This window comes from Melozone crissalis, unplaced genomic scaffold (assembly GCF_028551555.1).
Source record: "Melozone crissalis strain CALT ecotype California unplaced genomic scaffold, PUWL_Pcris_2 ptg000088l_1, whole genome shotgun sequence".
Lineage (NCBI taxonomy): Eukaryota > Metazoa > Chordata > Aves > Passeriformes > Passerellidae > Melozone > Melozone crissalis.
The window spans coordinates 1,909,865-1,932,464 of record NW_026535865.1 but is presented as its reverse complement, the minus strand read 5'-3'; the positions used below and the strand labels follow the sequence as shown (position 1 = coordinate 1,932,464).

The following is a 22,600-nucleotide window of genomic DNA, read 5'->3' as shown; positions in this document are numbered from 1 at the left end:
GGCTGCCCCTGGATCCCTGGCAGTGCCCAGGCCAGGCTGGGCAGGGCTGGGAGCAGCCTGGGACAGTGGGAGGTGTCCCTGCCATGGCAGGGGTGGCACTGGATGGCTTTGAGGTCCCTCCCAACCCAAAGCATTCCATGATTCTGTGACAGCAGCAGGGACAAGACCCCATTCTGCTGCTTGGGGCTGGAGGTGGCCCTGTGTGTGTCCCCACGTGGCCGCTCAGGTGTGTCCCCCTCCCCCCTCCACTCTGGCACAGGGTGACACAGGTGCTGCACGGGCTGAGGGATGAGAGGGGTCCCAGCCCCGAGGGCTCCCATCCTGTCCCCCCTCTGCGCTTTTGGAACCCGGCTGCTGCCCAATGCAAACCATTCTGTGATTCCTCGACACCTTCAGTTTGCAGCCACTGTTCACAGAATCCCAGAATCACTGGGTTGGATGAAACCTCCAAGATCGAGTCCATCCCAGCCCCAACCCCTCAACTGAACCCTGGCACCCAGTGCCACATCCAGGCTTTGTTAAACACACCCAGGGATGGGGACTGCACCACCTCCCCGGGCAGCCATTGCAGAACTTCATCACCCTTTCTGTAAAAAACATTTTCCTGATATCCAACCTGAATTTCCCTTGGTGCAGCTTGAGGCTGTGTGCTCTGGTTCTATGTCTGTTCATGCCCCCGGCCGGTTTTGCAGCCCAGCCCATCCTCCCCCAGGCCACCCCCGCTCCCACTGCTCCCTGCCCCTCCAGGACATCCCAAGAAAAAGGGATGAAATCGGTGCCGCTCCTTTTGGACAGAACATGATCCCAACCCCCGGACTGAACCAGGAGGGGGGGGTCGCGGCCGGACCCTCACTCTGTGCAAACCCCACCCCCCCAGGGGTTCCCAGGCAGATCCCGGCTCCTCCTGCCTCATCCCGGGGCCGGGACGGAGCCTCGGCATCCCCGGCCCCGCCAGGCTCCCCCCGGAGCCCCGGCATGTTCTGGTCCCTCTGAGTGCCACCGAGGGAACCCCAAAGGCAGCCAGGCTGATCCCGGGGGTACCAAAGGCAGCCAGGCTGATTCTGGGGGTACAGAAGGACAGAGGGCAGCCAGGCTGATCCCCTGCAGCAGAGGAGACGCTGGAACAACGGCAGAAGATGAAGGAGTTGACTCTTAGCAGGGGTTAATCGAAAATTTATTTCAGGAGCTGCTGGGAGCCCCCACAGCCTCAGGGGGCTCCTGCTGAGAGGTGCCAGGGTTACATGGAAAGGGAGGTGGAAACCCAAAGTAGTGACCCTAAGGGATGGACATTTAGGACAGGATATGGGATCACTTGGGGGGTGACCCCTGGCCTCTGGCTGATCACTCGATGTCCTGGATGGAAAGTTCTGGATGGAGGGGATGGGATGGTGAGTGGGTGACAGAGAGCCAGGGTGGGGATTTGGGGATGATCTCAGCAAAGGAAAGGGATCACCCAGGTGGACGGAGGGGACACAATCTGGGGAAAATAAGGGGATACAAAGACAAAACCATTATAAAACATAAAAACTCACTGCACCATCGGCATCCCCGGCCCTGCCAGGCTCCCCCCAGAGCCCGCATCAATCTCCCAAATGGGGCAGGAATGGAAGTGCCAAGCCAAGGAGCTGATTCAGCACGGAGGAAGAGGTGAAGGTAAAAAGTTCAAATAAAGAAATAATGGCCCATTAGATGACCTCACAGGCAATGTGTTTTATTTAACACACAGCTGATGGCTCGGCGATGGCAGCGGCGCTCCGAGGCTGTGAAAGTCACACCTGGAGCCTTCTCAGCCTCCTCAGGGTGTTTGTGGCACTGCTGGCTCTGGCAGTGACCTCCCCATGCCCGAGGGTCCCTCTGCTCCCCCCTTGCAGCTCACCTGATGGCCTAGGTGACATCAGGGAGCCCCTGCAGTGACAAAAGCATTTTGCTTTTTTGTTTTTAATTTTTTTTTTTGCTCTTTTGGAGCCTGCAGGGTGACAGGGACCCTTCAAGCCTCCTCCAGGGTAAGGGTGGAGGCAGGTGGGATTTTAGGGTTGTGAGAGCCCTGGTCCCAAGGGAGCAGCGCTCAGCCAGCCCCAGGCATGTGGAGGGACAGGAGGACACAGAGCCACGTTGGACGGGGCCCGGAGGGTTTAACGCTTCCCCGGGAGGGCTGGGGCTGCCAAGGGGCAGCTCCCGGGGAGGGGACACACAGGGACAGCCACAGCAGTGCTGGGGAGGGGACACACGGACACAGCAGGACAAACCCCGCGATGTCCAGAGAGGGGACATACGGGGACACCCCCTGCGGTGCCAAGGGAGGGGACACACGGACACAGCAGGACAAACCCCGTGGTGTCCGGAGAGGGGACACAGCAGGAAAAACCCCGTGTTGCCCAGGGAAGGGACACACGGACACAGCAGGACAAACCCCGCGGTGGCAGGGTAGGGGACACACCAGGAGAGCCACCGCGGCTCCTGGGAGGGGACACAGCAGGACAAACCCCGCGGTGCTGGGGAGGGGACACACGGACACAGCAGGACAGCTCCCGCAGCGCCCCAGGGACCCCTCTGTCCCGGCCTCCCGGCGCTCATTAATTACCCGGGAAGGGCGGGGGGGGTGTCCGCTAATTGCAGAGGGCGATTGATTGGGAAAATGTCACCGTCACCGGCCTCTGTTGCCAGGGTGACCTCGGCCGTCCCCGGGTGCCCAAAGCCACCGTCAGGAGCGGGGTGTGAATGTCCCTGTCCCTGCTCCAGAGGGATCCGGGAAGGGCGAGAGGGAGCGAAACCCTCGGGGCACGGCGGGTTCGGGGCTCAGGGGCCGCTGGAGCTCCCTGCGGTGCCACCCGAGGGGAGGGGACAGCTCGGGGGACACGGCAGGTGATGGCTGAGACACCGAAATTCCCTGTGGGGACTGCTCCAGACCTGCGGGATCGCGACAGGAGCGACAGGAGAGGGAGAGGAGGGAGAAGAGGGAGGGAGAAGAGGGAGAAGAGTGAGGGAGTGAGGAAGGAAGGAAGGAAGGAAGGAAGGAAGGAAGGAAGGAAGGAAGGAAGGAAGGAAGGAAGGAAGGAAGGAAGGAAGGAAGGAAGGAAGGGAGGGAGGGAGGGAAGGTAGGTTTATTTCAGACCTGTGTCACTGCCACAGCCCTGTGGGACAAAGACACAGCATCTCGATCCTTGGGCTCAGCAGAGCCCCCGGGGCACAATCTGGGACATTTCTCCTTTTGTCCCTCTTTGAGGAGCCACCTCAGGGTGGGAATGTGCCTGAATCTGTCCCCAGTGCTGGTCAGAGGCTGCCAGTGCCACCCTGAGTGGGAACATGGGGCACACAGGGCAACCTGGAGATAGGTACAGGGACATTGGGACACATGTGGGGACATGGAGACATGTATGGGGACATGTATGAGGACATGGGGACACGTGGAGATATCAGGAGATCTATGGGGACATAGGGATACGTATGGGGACATCATGTATAGGGACACAGGGACACATGTGGGGACATGGGGACATGTATGGGGATATGTATGGGGGAATGTGGAGGTATCAGGAGATGTATGGGGACATGAGGACACAGGGACACATGTGGGGACATTGGATCATGTATGGAGATGTCGGGACACATGTGGGGACATTGGGATGTGTATGGGGACATGTACAGGGACATGGGGATATATGTGGGAACAGGGGGATGTGAGGGCCACTATGGAAACACAGGCCCATGAGGACACATATGGGGACATGGGGACACGTTTGACTTGTTTTCTGTAGATTTGGGGGGTTTTGTTGGTGTTTCTGTGTGGAATTTTTTGTCTTTCTTTTTCTTTGCAATAACAGAAGTGGTCAGGGGGGTGTTGCAGTGGGAGGTTGGTGGTTTTGATGGGTATAAAATGGTGTTTGTGGTGCTGCGCATGCTTGGCATTGGGGGTGTTATTTTGTTGTGTGATAACTTTGTCAGGTGCTGTTATTTTGTTTTAAGGGACAATATTTAGTAATGATGTAAGACATTTTTATAATAGTTTTTGGTTTGGAGTTGGGACTTCTGAGCTTTTAACTGAACTTTCAGTTAAAAGTTTAGGAGGGTTGTTGTTTTGTTTGGGACTGTTATTTTTGACATTGTAAATTCTGTGTACAAGGTTGCACATGTGAACACGGGGACATGCATGGGGACACGGGGACACGTGGTGGGGACACAAATGGGGACACAGGGACCGAGCTGTGCAGTAAACGCTTCATGGGCTGCGGGGCTGGCGCTGTGTGATCACCTCCGGGTCCCTGCGTTAATTGCAGGCAGTAATTAACGCAATGCCGGCGATGCGGGACCACTGCGGGTGTGCGGGGCGGACACGGGCTCCGGCCTCGTTAATTAGCTGCCGTCACTAACGAGGTGTCCCTGTCCCCAGCTGGGCTCTGCTGGCACTGCCCGGAGCGGCTCCTTTGTGCCTTCGGCCTCCTCTTCCTCGCTGTCCCCTCCTGCCTTGCTTGGTGCCTGTGAAAAATGAGTATTTTATGATTGGCTTTTAGCAAATATTCAAATGAATATTATACGTGTTGTGCTAGAAAATAACACTGTATTAATTCTCTAAAGTAGTGTGTTAAATATAGTTTTAGGTTATAAAAATTGTTAAAATAGAAACGATGCTATATAGGATATTTTTCTTTAAAGAAAGGACTTGCAGCAAGATCGCAGCCACAGGACACCTGAATCTTTCTGAGAAAAAGAATTTATTGCTCCATTATCAGAAGAAACGAACTTCTTCCTGCCTCGAAGGCGCTGTTAGGGTTCAGAGCAAGAAGTTGACACTGCCCAGACAGAATGCTGTGTTTGAATGGAATTTATGCATCATGTATGAGGTGTATGAATATGCAACAGGCTGTTGTTTTTAAGGGTTAATCCTCTGTTAACTGTGTCCTTTTTCGGGCTTATGCTGCCCAGAAAAAGGTACCCGGACATCCATAACTTTGTCTCTATTGTCTCATATTGTCCTAATTCAAATTGTCCAAACTATTATCACTCTAATTGTATTCCTATTTTTATAACCATTTTATTAGTATTAAACTTTTCAAATTTAAAAAAAACAAGTGATTGGCGTTTTTCACAGTGCCCAAGCACAGCTCAACCCCCCACTGAACTACTGACACACCCGGGAGGGACCGGCGACACCAATGACACCAGTGACACCAGTGACACCAGTGGGGACACCAGGGATAGCAGCGGGGGACACCAGTGACACCAGCGGGGACACCAGCCAGTCCCGGGGCTGCCCAAACCTGCCCGGGATCAGCCTGGCACCGCCTGCCCTGCCCTGGGACGGTGGCAGGGACAGCCGGGCGGTGTCACCGTGTCGCAGACCCAGCGGAGCCGCGGCTCGGCTCGGTTTGAGCGGGACAATGAACCGGGGCAGGAGGGAGGCGGGCAGTGCCCAGGGAGGTGTGGCATGGGCTGTGCCACGGTCCCGCGTGGGGCAGGGCTGGTGGCAGGGCTGGTGGCAGGGAGGTGGCAGCAGTCCCGTCCCCAGGAGCGGCAGGAGCGCGGCGCTGCCCGGGGCTGTGCCCGGCACAGGGGCAGGTACGGGGACCCCGAGGGTGACACCGGGGGGGACACACACGGCTGGCAGGTCCCTGGGCACGGAGCAGCGTTTGGGGACCGCCTTTGCACCCCGGAGCGCATCCAAGCTGGAAATGGGGCGGGAGGAGCGAAACTCACGGCTCGGGCACGTCCTGGGCAATAACCCGAGAGGGTTTCATGATGGCCCGGCCGAGCGCGGGGGCGTTTCCGGCGTGCCGGGCCCGGCAGGTGACAGCCAGCTCAGTGTCGCCCGTCGCGGTGGGTGACACTGCGGCCATGCCGGAGCGGGGCTGGCCCTGGGGGTGGGTGACACTGGGGCGGGGTGGCCCTGGGGACACCCCCGGGGTGGCTCTGGCTGCGGTCCCAGCGGGACATTGGGGTCAGGAAACAACATCAGCACCCCAGGAGGGTCACAGGGCTGTGTGCCAGCCTCGGGAGGGACCCAAGGCCAGACTGGTGCTGTCCCCAGAGTGTCCCCAGCGTGTCCCCAGCGTGGAAGGAGCCGCAGGGCACCGAGAGCACCGAGAGCTCTGCGCTGCCCCGAGCTCTCACACAGCCCCTGCACGGAGCTGAGCCGGGGATTTCAGAACAAAACCCGCACAGAATTCCCGTGGCAGCGCTCGGAGCAGGCAGGGACAGAAATCTGAGCGGTTTCAGCAGCCCCGGCCAAATCCCGGTGGCGCCGTGCCCGGCCCTCCTCAAACCCGGCTCTGCTCAGCCATGCGAGCCTCCAGGAGCCCGGAGAGGCTCTTTTGGGGTGAGAAAATTCTGTTCTGGGGTGAGAAAGTTCTGTTTTGGGGCTTCTGAGCCGCCAGCAGCAGCATGGGGATGCTTTGGGGACACTGGGGATGGGACAGTCCGGGTGGGTCCATCCCAGGTGGGGATTTGGGGAAACATCCCCTGGGGTAAGAACTCACCGCTGGGCTCGCTGAGCTGTGGGAAAGTGCTCACAGGCATGGGGCAGTGCTCACAGAGTGTCCCCAGGTGCTCACTGGGTGTCCCCAGGTATGGGACAGTGCTCACAGGATGTCCCCAGGTGTGGGACAGTGCTCACAGTGTGTCCTGAGCTTGTGGGGCAGTGCTCACAGGGTGTCCCCAGGTGTGGGACAGTGCTCACAGAATGTCCCCATGTGTGGGACAGTGCTCACAGTGTGTCCTGAGCTTGTGGGGCAGTGCTCACAGGGTGTCCCCAGGTGTGGGACAGTGCTCACAGGGTGTCCCCAGGTGCTCACAGGGTGTCCTGTGCCTTTGGCCATCCCCAGCCCTCCCTGGGATTCAGAGCAGGGTTTGTCTGTCCAGGCTGTCCCCCCATGGGGCTGGGGCTGGCAGGGAGCCCTGGCACCAATTCCAGCCTCCCCAAAGTGCAGTTTATATCTCTGATTACTGAGCTAATGAGTGATGTTTGTCAAGAGCTTTCTTGGAACCGAGATTTCTTGGATACCTGCTCGAAAATATTTTTCCAGTGCTTTAATTCACTTTTTTTTCCCCTTTCCCCCTGCTCCAGGCCCTGGCAAGAGGCAGCACCCCCAGCTGCCTTTGCAGGGCACTCAGCCCCATGGAGTGCCCAATCTGTGCCAGCTGCAGGTGCTGAACAAGCTCTGCTTTTGTTTGGCACCATTTGGATTCTGAGGAGCTGCTGAATGGAGCCTGGTTGGGCATCCTGGTGATCCTGACCAGGCTCAAAGGGGCTCAGAAAGGCCAGGCAAGGTGGGGATGATGGAGCAGCAGCTTCAGGCCTGATCCTGAGCACGAGGGGACCAGGATAACCCCAAATAAACCCAGGATTTCCAGTGTGGAACTCAGGGCAGGCTGGTCTGGAAGCAGAGCCCAGGAAAACACATTGGCATTTCTCACTGTTGGCCTCACCCTAAATATTGGTGTCCTGGAGCAAGGAGGGAGGGCAGGTGTTGTCTTATATATCAAGAGTTCCACTATCATTATAGTGCAAGGGTTCCATATCACCAGAGTTTTGTCCCTCCTTGATGTTTCTCATGGATATCTCCTCTAAGCACTGACTGCTCCTGGTCCTTGCAGCAGCCATCTAACCCCAGATCCCACCAATCCACTCTTTTATAACACTGTTCTTATTTACTACAATGTTACTACCTGTTAACATCAGGCCTGCTCCTAATCTAATTGGATTCAGCTGCAGCTCTTTAGGGGATGAGATTCCATTCTATCCCACCTTCATTTACCCATCCTGTGTTCCCCTACAGGCAGGGGATGCTCTGAGCCTCAGATCAGAGCCCCGAGGGCACAGCCAGGGTTACTGGGCCTGAGCAGCCCCTGGGACCCCCAACCACCGCCCTGGGCTGGGGGAGCTCAGCCAGGGCTCAGTTCTGGACCAAACCCCCAGGGTGGGTCTGGCTGAGCTTGGCCACGCTCCTGGGCCTTGGGGCTGTTGTGTCCCAATGGATGGGCTCTGTGTCACCCCAACCTGTGTCCCCTTGGCAATCCTGACTCTGCCCTTCCCAGCCTGAGCCTGGACCTCTCCAGCAGGAACTTGGCTGAGGTTGAAGCTCAGGGCTTGTCCCAGCTGTGCCACCCCTGGCTGGGACCTTGGAATGGGGTGGGAAGGACCTTAAAGCCCATCCAGTGCCACCCCTGCCATGGCAGGGACATTTTCACCATCCCAGTGTGCCCCAAGCCCTGTCCAGCCTGGCCTTGGGCACTGCCAGGGATGGGATCAGGGTTTGTGAGCAGCTGCCTCAGTTTCCCCCATTCCCTGACGTTTGTCTCCTGTAGGGTTTTCCCTCTGGGCAGGTATCCCTCAGCCTGTTTATGGGATCCCCCATATCCCAATCCCTCTGGCAGGAGGAGACAGGGCAGTGTCCTTGCTGTCCCTCCTTTGTACACAGAGAGATTGTAAAATATATGAAATCCAGCTGTAAACACCATAACAATGCCTTATAAATAATTCTTATCACAAAAATCAGTGAATTCACATTATGCAATCAATATATTAGCAGCAAGTGTTTGCAGGGGTTGAGACAATATTTTTAAAACATTTATGTAATATTAACAGCAGTCACTATTTATTGGTATTACCTACAGAAAACAGAAACAGAGGTTACAGGCTCACTACCAGCAATCCCCAAAACTGAATAATTGGAGAATCAGCTGATGACCCTTCAGATAGGATCTGATTAAAGTTCCCCAAATGTTCTGTTTTCAGAGACATTTTGGGTTCTTGAATCACCACTAACACTTGTATCCTTACCCAGTGGTTTCCCTCACTGTGAGACACTTTTCACAGTGAAAGATTTCCATCTGTGCCATATTTGGATATCACTGATCTGCAAAGTGTCTCCTTTTTCTGTGCCTTGGGCAAAGATTTGGTGCTGTCACAGTTTCCACAGGCTCTAGGCAATAATTTGCTTTATGCCCAAATTTTCCCCACTTTACCGTGGCCTTTTGGCGAGTCCTTCTGCCATTATTTCTGTGGAATTGTTGTGTTGAGGAGTTCCATGGAGATCTGTGAGGGTTTTTTTGTCCTGCCTTTGTCCCTGTGGGGTCAGATCCAGCCCTGTCTGTCTGCAGGGAGAGCTGGGACAGGGACAGGAGTGGGGCAGAGCAGGGAGGAAGGGGGGGGATTGGCTTTGCTCTGTGTCAAATCCTATTTTACCTGAACTAAATGGTCACAGCCAGTCTGGGGGGCTCCTGTGGGATTTCTGTGTGGAAAAGATCCCATCCATCCAGGGCTCCATCTGTTCTTCTTGCTCCCCCTTACCTGTGGCAGCTTTTGGGAGTGGGAGCTTTTGGGAGTGTCCCACCGGCCCCAGCAGCTCCCTGAAACCCTCCCTTCCTCCTTTTTGTTTGTGAAAATAAAGAAAACAACAATTGGGGCTGCACCTGGATCCCTGGCAGTGTCCAAGGCCAGGCTGGGCAGGGTTTGGAGCACCTGGGATGGTGGAAAGTGTCCCATGGCAGGGATGGGATGGGATGAGATGAGCCTTAAGTCCCTCCCAACCCAAACCATTCTGGAATTGTGTGTGCTGAGCTCAGGGTGTCATTTAGGATCCAAGGACAGGGACAGCACCAAGTCCTGGGTGGTAAAGAAGGATTTTATGGGTCTGGGCAAGCTCTTGGCTGCAGGGGCTGAGGTGCTGTTGGTGTTTGGGTCCCTTTGACCTGGAACGAGGATGGATGCCCAGCCAGTGGTGCCTTTGAGGTGTTGGGACAAAGCAATACCCACAGGAGCAAGAGGAAGTTGATATTTGAGGTAAAAGAAGGAAAAAAGTGATCAAAGAGTGAGATAAGAAATAACGGCAGGGGTGACTTCTGGTGGGGTTATTTAATAGTAAGGTAATTAATGTTTTATCCCTCACTGCCTCCCTTCATGTGAGGATCACAAAGCTCTTCACAAACATTAATTAATCTCCCCCACCACCCCTGCAGGAAGGTCACAGGGCCACCAAGCATGAGGGAAATCTTGTCATTGATGGAGCTGGGCTGGGCTGGCAGCACGGGGAGAGCTCAGTTCCTCCCCAGGGACCTCAGTGATTTCCCGCAGCTTCCCCAGAGGGCAGAAACGCCTTGGAGCTGTCACAGGGAGCTGGGATGGGTGAAGGCTGTTGGGAGAATGTCCCTCCCACAGGGTGTCCTGCCCTGGAGCCTCGGGGAGCTGGAGCATCCCAATAGGATCCTGCTGTCCCTGCTCAGTGTTCCAAGGGTCTCTGGGTGTCCTTGTCCCCAGGGCCTGGCCTTGGGGAGCTGGAACATCCCAATAGGATCCTGCTGTCCCTGCTCAGTGTCCCAAAGGTCTCTGGCTGTCCTTGTCCCCAGGGCCTGGCAGCGGTGCCAGCATGGCTGAGCAGGACCCAGCCCCAGGCTGCCCCCGTGGGAAGCAGCAGCAGCCAGGTCAGTGTGATTTGGGTGTGGTTTGGGGATTTTGCGGCTCTCAGATGGTTCATGAGGGAGCTGAGTGTGTGACACGGGTGGGGAATGGGGAAGGAGAAGGTGTGGGGTGAGCAGGGGCAGGGCTGGGAGCAGGGCTGGGATGGTCCCTGCTTGGAGGGTCTGCACTGGGGTGGCACAAACAGAACTGGGAGAGGAATGAGCAGAACCCCAAAGGCTGGGGGCTCACTCTGCGGGGTCTGAGCCCTCTGTGAGCCAAACCCTGAGCCCAAGGAGCCACCCTGAGCCTCGGGGGAGGTGTGGGCAGCACCCCTGCAGCTCTGGAATGTTCTGCTCTCTGTGTCCCCTGTCACTGACCCTGACCACAGCTGTGCCTGCAGCTCCCGAGGTCCCCAGGAGCCACCCCAGCCATGGCCACCACGGGTCCCTGTGCCCTGGGCTGGCTCCCAGGGGGACTGGGGGATGGATGTCCCTTTGCTCTTCCAGCTTTCACCTGGGAGGTGAGGGCCAATGACCGCAGCTACCACAGGCAGGTCAGGAAGAAATTTGCCTTCTGCCTGAGCAAGAGGAAATACTCGGTGAGCCAGGCTGGTCCTGGGCTTCCCTTCCCTTCCCTTCCCTTCCCTTCCCTTCCCTTCCCTTCCCTTCCCTTCCCTTCCCTTCCCGAAAGTGCAACATTAGTGGTGCTCCGTGTGAGGAGAAAAAATTTATTAAAATAATATATTATAAAAATAATAATATAAAAATAATAGAAAAGTAAAACAATATTTTAAAATTATATAAAAATAATAATAAATAATAATAATAAACATTTACTACTATTAAAATGAAAATAATATAAAAATAAAAATACATATTAAAAATAAAAATATATTAAATAATAATAGTAAAAAATTAATAATCAATATATACAATGCTTATAAAATAGAAATAATGTTAAAATATAATAAAAATATATCAAATAAGAATTTAAAAATTATTAATAAATATCTATAATATGCTTAATATAATATAATATAATCAAAATATATTAAATCGTAATTTTAAAATTAATATATATAGTACTTTTATGATAATCATAATTATCTATATATAATATAATATAATATAATATAATATAATATAATATAATATAATATAAATAATTTTAAAATTAAGATATAAAATAATATATATGATATATATAATTAAATAAAAATAATACAAAAATAAAATAATATGTTAAAATAAGAATATATGAAATAATAATTTAAAATTTATTAATAAATATATAATACAATTAAAATAAAAATACTGTTAAAATAAATTAATATATTAAAATAGAAGTTATTAATAATATAAAATGTATAATAATATTAAAATAAAAATAATTTTAAAATATAACTAGAATATTCATTAATAATAAATTGAATTATAAATAATACAAATTTAATGAATTAGATAATGAAGATAATAAAATTTAAAAATAATAATAGTAAAAATTAAATAAGATTTATTAATAATAAATATTTTAAAATATAACTTATTAATTATAGTAATAATGATAACAATGATAACAATGATGGTGGTGATGATAATGGTGGTGATGATGATAATTATTATTATTATTTTAGAAATCAACATTCTCCCTTATGGCTTTGATAATTTTTGAAGGCATCTTTTGTTCTGTGGGAAATCCTAAGAACACCAGAATGCTCTGGCATTTGCAGAGCAGGTCCCTGATTTCTGTGCCCCCTGTCCCCAGGGCAATGCCATCAGGACAGCCAAGTACAACCTGCTCACCTTCCTGCCCCTGAACCTCTACGAGCAGTTCCACCGCATGGCCAACGTCTACTTCGTCTTCGTCATCCTCCTCCAGGTGGGCACGGGCACCCCGTGGGTACTGGAATATGAACAATTGTTTTGTTGTGATTTCAGGGTGTACCCCAGAACCTCGGGTCCCTCCCTGATAATTCCCTCCCAGGTGTGTCAGTCCCCTCTCCTTTCCCCTCCCAGCATTGTCTGTCAGTCCTGGCATTCCAGAAGGGATTGGCAGATCCAAAGGATGGCCTCTACCTCTGGGGGGCACTGGGCCATCCAGGTGTCCTTTGTCCCTTTGTCCCTCCCCTCCTGTCCCTGCTTGGTGGCTCCCTGCCCCTTCCCTGCTCCTCTCCCCGGAGTTAAAGGAACAGCAACCACGGGCTCAGGGAGTTGTGTTGGAGCTGGTGCTGCATTCAGAGGCCTGTGGGCCAGAATAAAGCTCTGGGTCCAAACCCTCCATCAGAACCGACTCCTTTCCTTCACCATCGCCTCAAAGCTTCTCCACAGAGGGAAACCTGAGAAACAGTGTTGGAACCCAGGAAATTCCTCTGGCTGCCCTGGAGGACTCAAGACCCTGCCCAGGGGGCTCAGAGACCTTGGCACAGAACCCAAGACCCCCGTGCCTTTGATTTTGACCCATGGAAAAACAATTACCAACCTTTATATGAAGAATTACAAGTCAAGAAGGTTTAAGTAGAATAATAATTTGAATCTCCCAGTCCCTTGATGCTCTTCTGGAATTCCAGGATTGACAGACAGTGCTGGGAGGTGTCAGGGAGGGGAAAGGAGGGAGGATTGACACACCTGGGAGGGAATTAACAGGGGAGGAACTGGGTTCTGGAGTAAACCCTGAAATCACAACGCAAGGGGTGTATGCCAGGGCTCTGCCCACACAGGGCTCTCTGCAGCTCAGGGCAGGGAATCTGGACTGAAAGGTTCCCCAAGAGCTTTTCTGTGGTGTTCAGCATCTTTCAGGAACTTTCTGAGGGGTTTCACCTGTGTTCAGTGTGGTTAATTTAAATTAAAGTCTCCTTACTTAAGGAGGATATGGAGCTGCTAGAGCCAGGCCAGAGGAGGCCATGGAGATGCTCCAGGCCTCCAGCTGGGAGCCCTTCTTCTGGTTTTATTTCTCTCCTCCAACGTTTTAATTTCTTCTTTCAGTTTTCTTCTCTTTCTTCTTCTCCTTTCCCCTTTGTGTCTTGGTTTAACTTTAACCCTGGAGCCCATCTGCTCTCGAGCCAGCCTGGCACAGCTGGGCCTGCTCACCTGGACAGGAGAAGGCTCCAGAGACACCTCAGAGCCCCTTTTGGGGCCTGAAGGGGCTCCAGGAGAGCTGCAGAGGGACTGGGGACAAGGCCTGCAGGGACAGGACACAGGGAATGGCTCCCACTGCCACAGGGCAGGGCTGGATGGGAGATTGGGAATCAGGAATTGTGGAATCCATCCCTGGAATGGATTTCCCAGAGCAGCTGTGGCTGCCCCTGGATCCCTGGCAGTGCCCAAGGCCAGGCTGGGCAGGGCTGGGAGCAGCCTGGGACAGTGGGAGGTGTCCCTGCCATGGCAGGGGTGGGATGGGATGAGTTTTGAGGTCCCTCCCAACCCAAATCTTTCCTTCATTCTCTAAAATGGGTTTTGGTTCCCATGGAGCTGAAGCTCAGATTGACCACACCAAACCAGAAATTCATCCCTCCAAATTCAGAGACCCAGGAGCATTTCACACCTCAAAAAGAGGTGAAAGCCCAGCACAAGAGGTGTCTGTAGCAGAGATGTTGATCTGGGGATCCTGCCAGCCAGGGAGTCACTCAGTCACCTCAAGAGCCCCAGGGTGGGACAGGAGCTGTGCCAGTGCTGTAAAATCCTCGTTCTCCAGACTTTCCCTGAGATCTCCACGCTGCCCTGGTACACTCTGCTGTTCCCCCTGAGCTGCCTCCTCATCATCCGGGGGCTGCGAGACCTCGTCGATGACATTGTGAGTGAGGGGTGGCGCTGGGGACAGGGGCAGGGAGGGGAACAGCAGGGCTGAGGGGCTGCTGGCCTGAGGGATCCCCTACTCCACCACATCCACACATGGTTTTATTTTCCCTTGGGTAAGATGTCACGCCCTGGCTGCTTCCCTTGGGGCCCAAACTCTCATTTCTGTCACCTTTAATATCTTGACCATGGGCTGGAGTGCCCAGAAACATCTGAGGGGAAGTCAGCCTCTTTATCCATCAGAACAAACCTTTCCACAGCTCTGGGGTGAGGAGGGAGGTGGTGGCATCAGGGGGGTGTTTTTGTGGGACACCAGAGCCTGGCATTGCCCATTGCCACCCCTTGGTCTGTCTGTCTGTCCTGTGCAGGGCCGTCACCGCAGTGACAGGAGCATCAACAGCAGGCCCTGTGAGATCCTGGCTGGGAGCAGGTGAGGGGCTCTGGGGGCTGTGCCTGTGTCACACCCAGAACATCTGTGCTCTCATTGAGTGGGAAGTGAGAACCCTTGAGCAGCTGAGGAGGGCTTTGGTGGGACTGTCCCAAGCTCTGCAAGCTCCCATCACCTCCCAAAACGTGCCACAGGTCCTCCTGTGGGATTTGTGATGTTCCAGGCATGGGGCAGTTTAAAAATTCCCCCATTTGCTGAGATGTGCTGGGGGAGGCTTTCCTTGGCCACAGAATTCCTCCAGGCCATCACATCCAACCCATGGAACTGTGTCCCTGCCCAGCACTGCTCCAGTGAAAGATGGGCTCAGGGCGCTGAGAGCCCCTGTCACCTGTGGAGACAGGGACATGGATGTGACACATGGCTCCTGTGCCACCCTCAGAGAGCTTTCCTTCCCTCTCATCCCTCTGGAGGTGGCACAAAGCCTGGAGACCCAAATCCTGCAGGAATTCAGGACAGGCATGGGCTGAAACACCCCCAGCCCTCAGTCCCACAGCTCTGCAGGGACACAAAGTTGTCCCCTGGGTGCCCTCACAGGTTCTGCTGGCGGGAGTGGCAATGTTCCAGGCATGGGCAGCAGGTTTGAATATGCTCCAGTTTGCTGAGATGTGCTGGGGGAGGCTTCCCTTGGCCACAGAATTCCTCCAGGCCATCAGATCCAACCCATGGAGATGTGTCCCTGCCCAGCACTGCTCCAGGGAAAGATGGGCTTTTCCCAGCTGTGCTCAGGGTGCTGAGAGCCCCTTTCAACTGTGGGGACAGGGACATGGATGTGACACACAGCTCCAGTGCCACCCTCGGTGCTCAGCCCTCTGGAGGTGCCACAAGAACCTGGAGAACCAAATCCTGCAGGAATTCAGGACAGGCACGGGCTGAAACACCCCCAGCCCTCAGTTCCACAGCTCTGCAGGGACACAGAGTTGTCCCCTGGGTTTCCCCACAGGTTCTGCTGGCGGCAGTGGCGTGACATCTGCGTTGGGGACATCGTGCGGCTGCACAAGGACAGCGTCGTCCCGGTGAGGGGGACCAGAGCTGGCTGTGCCCTGGGGACAGCGGGGACCAGGGGCTCATCCTGCTGCTCTCTCCCCCTTTTCTGCTCCTCAAGGCTGACCTGCTCCTGCTGTGCAGCTCCGAGCCCAGCAGCCTGTGCTATGTGGAGACCGCGGACATTGATGGGTGAGGAGGGGACAGGGACAGGGATGGGACAGGGACAGGGACAGGAACCCTTTTGGCCATGGGGGTGATGCCTTGAGGAGCTGGAACAGAGGCTGGATGGAGTTCAGAGGAATAAACTGGATATTTATTGCAGAGCCTTCCAAGGCCACACTCTGGAAGTGGCGCAGTTGTGGCTCTGCCCAGATGGCTCCAAGATGGGAGCAAAAAGGGCTTGGCCACAAGATCTCACATTTTTATAAGTTTTAGTCCATTTGCGTATAGGAGTTAAGTATTGCCCAATAGTTAATTGTCCAGTTAACAACAACTGTATTGTTAATTATCCAATTAACAGCTTCAAATGATGACGTTTCATCCTCCTTGCTTGCTTGCCTGCCCTCCTCTTTTCACATTGTTTGTGCTTTGGGCCTGAAATTTGAGGGGATTGTCCTTGAGTCTGCAGCTGGAATAGGATTGTTTTGTCTTCACCAGCCTGTGAAAAGATCCTACTATAAATCCTATATCCTATACATATACCCTATATATAGGATATATATCTATCTCTATATATCCTATATATATCTCTATATCTCTATATCTATATCTATATATGATGGATATAGGAGAGATATGTATATATATAGGATAGATATAGGATATAGGATAGATATAAGATATAGGAGATGGGATTATATATAGGATGGATATAGGAGGTATATATATAGGATATATATATTTATAGGATATATATAGGATATAGGAGATAGATAGATAGATAGATAGATAGATACACACACATACATATATCCTATATATCCTATATTTATCCTTAATATAAAGCTAAAAGCTGCTCACCAAAACAGAACAGAAAAACTTCAACCCCAAGGTCTCAGGGGGACAGGGCTGGGGATCCTGGTCTTGGGGACCCCCCAGAACTGGGAGGGCTCAGTGGAAATCACAGGATGTGGGAGATCCTCCAAAACCCAAACCTGCAGACACCTCAGAAATGCAGATTTAACCCACACATTTGGAAAATGGGAGTCCAGAAGCTTTGCTGAGGGTTCTACAGAGCAGCTGGCACCTAAGGCTGGTGTCTCTATGTCCCAGCTGCCTCCCAGCCCATCCTCCCTGTGCAGGACGATTTAAGGGCAGAGTCCCTGGGCCAGGGCTCTTCCTGCACGTGTGGCACAACAGGTCCCTCTCTGGCATGTCACTGCCACCACTTGTGTAATTAGCTGATAATTAATGGCTGTCTCTGTCCCGTGTGCCTGACAGGAGGATGAACGGCTCTGTCACCCCACAGGGTTGTTTTATTTTCCTTTCCCTGGCTCCTGCTCACAGGGAGACCAACCTGAAGTTCAGACAGGCCCTTCTGGTGACCCACCAGGAGCTGCAGAGCGAGGAGAGCATGGCTGCCTTTGATGGTGAGTCTGCTGCCTGGGGGAGGACGTGGCCAGTCCCACTGGGACGGGATGGGATGGGATGGGATGGGACGGGATGGACCTGGCCTTGGGAATTCTCTGCTCCCATCTGTCCAGCAAGAGGCACCAAAGGCCTCGTGGGAGGCACTTCCCATCACTCCTGTGATGAATCCAGCGGTTTGGGCACCTTCCCCCTGCCCTGGATCTTGATTTTCACACTGGAGCCAAGCTCTGGGTGCTGAAACCTGAGCCCAGCCCCTGCTGCTCCTCCACAGGGAGCAGAACTCCCCTCTCCAAGGCGTTGGGGTGAAGGGGTTGTGGGTTGTGTTTGTACCTTCTCCAGTGAGGCTACTGCACTGCCCAACCTCCCAGCACCTCCCTGAGCCTTAATCTGAGCCCTCCAAACCCCACCCAGAGATGCCCTGACCCACCTGGATCTCCCCAGGAGGCCCTCAGGGTTGGATTATTCTCAGCTTTTTACAGAGATGGGGTAACTGAGAAGTGTTTGAAAAGATTTTATTCCATTTTCAGTCTCGATGAAGGGTGAGACATAAGAGATGTAAAACTCTATGCCATTCCACCAGAAGCCAACCTATTTTTTGGCTATAATACTTTATAAATTTAGAAAAAAATAATAAATTTTTATAATGTTTCATTTTATAATACTTTATAAATAATCATAAATCTTTACAAATTCTATTTTATAATTTTTATTTTTACATGTTTACATTTTTCATTATTAATTTTATTATAACTAAATTATTAAAATTATTTTAAATAATTAAATTAATTTAATTAATTCAGTAATTTAAATTATTAATTTATTAAAAAGTATTAAATTTATTAATAATTTTTACATTGTTAGTTTTCAATTCTTTTTTATTTTCATTTTTATAATTTTTCATTTTATAATACTTTATAAAAAACAATAAACTTTTCTATTTTTATTATATAATTTTAATTTTTATATTATTAATTTTATTATTTTTAAAAAATAATTAATTTTAAAATAATTAAATTGAAGTATTAAATTTATTAAGAATTTTTACATTAACAAATTTTTTACATTTTCATTTTTATAATTTTTCATTTTCTATACTGTATATTTTTAACTTTATAACCCTTTATAACTTTTTCAGCCAGTCAGCTTTTGCCACACAACACTGCTAATACTTTTATGGGATATATATACACCCATATATATACACTTTCCCAAGCGCACTAGTGTATTTTAACACTAATAACCTACATTTTTACCATTATAAATCAACTTCTCACATGCCAGCACCCCTGTTTGGGGGGGGATGATGGGGCTGGGAGGGGAGGAAGGCTCTCTGTGCCCGCTGACTTTACCTGTGCAGGGCGGGTGAGGTGCGAGGAGCCCAACAGCCGCCTGCACTCCTTCACGGGCACCCTGCGCTGGCGGGGCCGCACGCACGCCCTGGACGGGGACCGGATCCTGCTGCGGGGCTGCCGCGTCCGCAACACGGCCCTGTGCCACGGCCTGGTGCTCTACGCCGGTGAGTGTCCCTGGCGAGTGTCCCTGCCCGGCCGGGAAGGGCAGGAATGACCCGGCAGCACGGCGGGTTTGAGGTGTCCGAGCCGTTCCTGTTGGAATATGATCCCAATATTACCAGGTGGATTGTGCCCGGGCTCGTCTGACCCTTGCTGCTGGGCCAAAGGCGGCAGCTGTGGTGTTTCACCTCAGAGACGCTTTTGGCTGGTTGGGTGTTGCAGCTGGGCACTGAAACAAACCCAGGCTTGTAGAAACTCAGTTTACCTCAGGTGGAAGGGCTTCAGGCTAAGGTAAAGAGGAAAAGGAGACGGATTCTGTCGGAGGGTTTATATCCAGAGTTTTATTCCATGGTCACAGACATCTGAATCTTGGTAACAGCTCCAACAGAATGCTGACCGCATGGTCCTGGCTCAATATAAGCCCAGGGACAGGGGGAGGGGAAGGGACTGGTGAACACCAACCAGGTGGGAGAGGCAGGGTCTCAGGGGACGAGGGACACATAGACAGACCAATGACCCCCAGGCCTGAATGACATCCTTTGAACTTGACTAACTACATGATGGCCTTGCTGGAATGTTAAGACTGATTGACAACCCAGCAGGGGGCGAGGGGGAAGGGGAAGAAAGGTATTGCCACACCTGGGAAGGGACTGGGAAGTCTAAAACAGGAAATTGCAACATACTGCAACAATTCCAGCACCGGCAGAGCCGTTCCCATCTGGCACAAGGTGGAGGAGGTGCTGCGGGATGTCCTGGTGGGACCAAACCCCTCCTCATGTCGGGTTATCCCCCAGCTGCAGGAGTATTTGGTCCAAAATGTCTTGGGTTTGACATCTTCAGAGAATCCCAGACTGGTTTGGGTTGGAAGGATCTCAAAGCCCATCCAGTGCCAGCCCTGCCATGGCAGGGACACCTCCCACTGTCCTAGGCTGCTCCATGTGACAACGTTCACAGGGGTCTGAGGATGAGGGAAGAGATAAGGATCTGACTCCGTGTTTCACAAGGCTTGATTTATTATTTTATGATGTATAGTACATTAAAACTATACTAAAAGAATAGAAGAAAGGATTTCATCAGAAGGCTGGCTAAGAATAGAAGAAAAAAGGAATGAAAAACAAAGGCATGCGGCTCAGACAGAGAGCCTGAGCCAGCTGGGCTGTGATTTGCCATTAATTACAAACATCCAACATGGGCCAATCACAGATGCACCTCTTGCATTCCACAGCAGCAGATAATCAATGTTTACATTTTGTTTCTGAGGCCTCTCAGCTTCTCAGGAGGAAAAATCCTAAGGAAAGGATTTTCCATAAAAGATGTCTGTGACAGCTCCAAGCCCTGTCCAGCCTGGCCTTGGACACTTCCACCCATCCCAGATCCAGCCCACCCAGCTCAGGCCGTGGGGAGCTGTGGGGATTGGGAGGACTCAGAGCTGCTGTGGGCATCACATTGTGGAGCCTGCAGCCACGGCTCCATGGGCACTGATGGAGGGAGGGTCTCCTCAGGGGAGGGCAGGTGTCACCATGGAGGGAAGCGGCCTCACTGACCTTCTGGGACTTGCGTTTTTACTTTGGAAATGTTCCCTGCCCAGGGTTTGATTCCAAAATCATGAGGAACTCTGGGAAGATCAAGAGGAAGAAAACCAAGCTGGACCAGCTGATGGACCGGCTGGTGATCATGGTGGGTGTGGGACCAACACCTCTGCCCTGCTCCTGGGGTGGCTCTCAGGGCTCCTCATGAGAGGCCCCTTGCTTGGGTGGTGCTGCTTTTCTTCATCTTGCAACATTTGGGGCAAAATATCTTGGGTTTAACGTGTTGAGAGAATCCCAGAATGGTTTGGGTTGGGAGGGACCTTAAAGCTCATCCAGTGCCACCCCTGCCATGGCAGGGACACCTTCAGGTTGCTCCAAGCCCTGTCCAGCCTGGCCTTGGGCACTGCCAGGGATCCAGGGGCAGCCCCAGCTGCTCTGGGAAATCCATTCCAGGGATGGATTCCACAATTCCTGATTCCCAATCTCCCACCCAGCCCTGCCCTGTGGCAGTGGGAGCCATTCCCTGTGTCCTGTCCCTGCAGGCCTTGTCCCCAGTCCCTCTGCAGCTCTCCTGGAGCCCCTTCAGGCCCCAAAAGGGGCTCTGAGGTGTCCCTGGAGCCTTCTAGAAAAGATTTTGGTGGGCTCTGTGATCCTGGGGTTTCTCATCTTGGGACCTTCTCATGCTCGTTTCCCACCCCAGATCTTCCTGCTGCTGTTGGCGACGTCCCTGGGCCTGGCTGTGGCCTCAGGGTTCTGGGCCAGGACGTTCCAGGAGAAGCACAGCTACCTGGCTGCCCTCTACCAGCACACCAGCCCTGCCCACCAGGCCTTCCTCAACTTCTGGGGCTTCACCATCCTCCTGAGCATCATCATCCCCATGTCCATGTACATCACGTAAGGACCACAGAGCTTGGTGGGGACCAGGGCCCAGCACCCACCCCCTGCCCTTGTTCCTCACCTGGAAATTGGGTCACAGCCCCAAAATGAAGGTCCAGGTGTGGCCCAGGTCATTCCCAGGTGCTCCCTTAGCCAGGAGAGGGGAAGGGTGGGTGGGGTGTGTGTCCTACAGACACCAAAGATGTGGTTTCAGATCTTCCCAGGGCAAAAGCAGAACAGGGATGTGACCCTGGGCATCCCTGGTGAGGGATGGAGGGACAGGACACAGGGAATGGTTTCCACTACCAGAGGGCAGGGCTGGATAGGATACTGGGAGTCGTGGGCAGGCTGAGGGTGGCTCTGAGGAAGGTGCAGCTCCCTGGGAGCAGGATCTGAGATATTCCTGGGCTTCCTGTGGAACGCAGCAGGGATGGGGTGCAGAAGGGCACAGCTGCTCTGTGCAGCCAACAATCACAATTTATGTTGGAAAAAGCTATTTCCAAAGTTTTGGGCCCTTCACAAGACCTCCAGATCTGTGAGTTTGGAGGGATGGATGGGATTTTGGGAGTTAGATGGGAGCAGGCTGAGGATGGCTCTGAGGAAGGTGGAGCTCCCTAGATGCAGGATCTGAGATATTCCTGGGCTTCCTATGGAAGGGATGGGGAGAAGAATGGATGAGGAGGAGAAGGGCACAGCTGCTCTGTGCAGCCAACAATCACAATTTATGTTGGGAAAAGTTGTTTCCAAATTTTGGGCTCTTCACTGGACCTCCGGATCTGTGAAACTGGAGGGATGGATGGGATTTTGGGAGTTAGATGGGAGCAGGCTGAGGATGGCGCTGAGGAAGGTGCAGCTCCCTGGGAGCAGGATCTGAGATATTCCTGGGCTTCCTATGGACAGCAGAAGGGATGGGGAGGAGAAGGGCACAGCTGCTCTGTGCAGCCCATAATCACAATTTATGTTGGAAAAAGCTGTTTCCAAACTTTTGGGCCCTTCACTGGACCTGCAGATCAGTGAATTAGGTCAGCAAAGGCCAGAATTCTAGAGGGGACCCAGTGGGTGATGAAAACCCTCTGGAATTGTGTCCCTTGAGCAGAGCAGTAGGATCACAGTGGGGATGTCCCCCTGCCTTCCCTTCCTGTCTCAGCTCTCCAGCACCCTGGGCTCTGAGAAACACCATCTCCTCCTCCCTGTTTTGCACTCCCTAGGCTCGAATTCATCTACCTGGTGAACAGCTGTTTCATCAACTGGGATCTGGAGATGTATTATGGTGCCAAGGACATCCCAGCTGAGGCCAGGAGCACCAGCCTCAGTGACCAGCTGGGCCAGATCCAGTACATCTTCTCAGACAAGACGGGCACCCTGACCCAGAACATCATGAGCTTCAAGAAATGCTGTGTCAATGGAACCATCTATGGTAACCAGGGCTGGGATTGTTTGTAGGGGCTCAGATGAACCTGGAGCTGGTTCTTTCCAACCCT

At 52.3% G+C, this 22,600-nt stretch overlaps 1 protein-coding gene across 1 annotated transcript in view; it reads left to right on the top strand.

Moving 5' to 3' along the window:
* Nucleotides 1–10,358: 10,358 nt before the first annotated feature.
* The window catches only part of ATP8B3 (ATPase phospholipid transporting 8B3), a 30,195-nt gene continuing 17,953 nt past the window's right edge, over nt 10,359–22,600 (top strand). Inside the window, exons 1-12 of the mRNA XM_054290873.1 lie at nt 10,359–10,413; nt 10,897–10,988; nt 12,155–12,268; nt 14,081–14,179; nt 14,550–14,611; nt 15,570–15,642; nt 15,732–15,802; nt 17,120–17,202; nt 18,561–18,719; nt 20,303–20,391; nt 20,944–21,137; nt 22,328–22,536. Of these exons, the coding sequence (XP_054146848.1) occupies nt 10,359–10,413; nt 10,897–10,988; nt 12,155–12,268; nt 14,081–14,179; nt 14,550–14,611; nt 15,570–15,642; nt 15,732–15,802; nt 17,120–17,202; nt 18,561–18,719; nt 20,303–20,391; nt 20,944–21,137; nt 22,328–22,536 (1,300 nt within the window). The remainder of the gene's footprint in view (nt 10,414–10,896; nt 10,989–12,154; nt 12,269–14,080; nt 14,180–14,549; nt 14,612–15,569; nt 15,643–15,731; nt 15,803–17,119; nt 17,203–18,560; nt 18,720–20,302; nt 20,392–20,943; nt 21,138–22,327; nt 22,537–22,600) is intronic.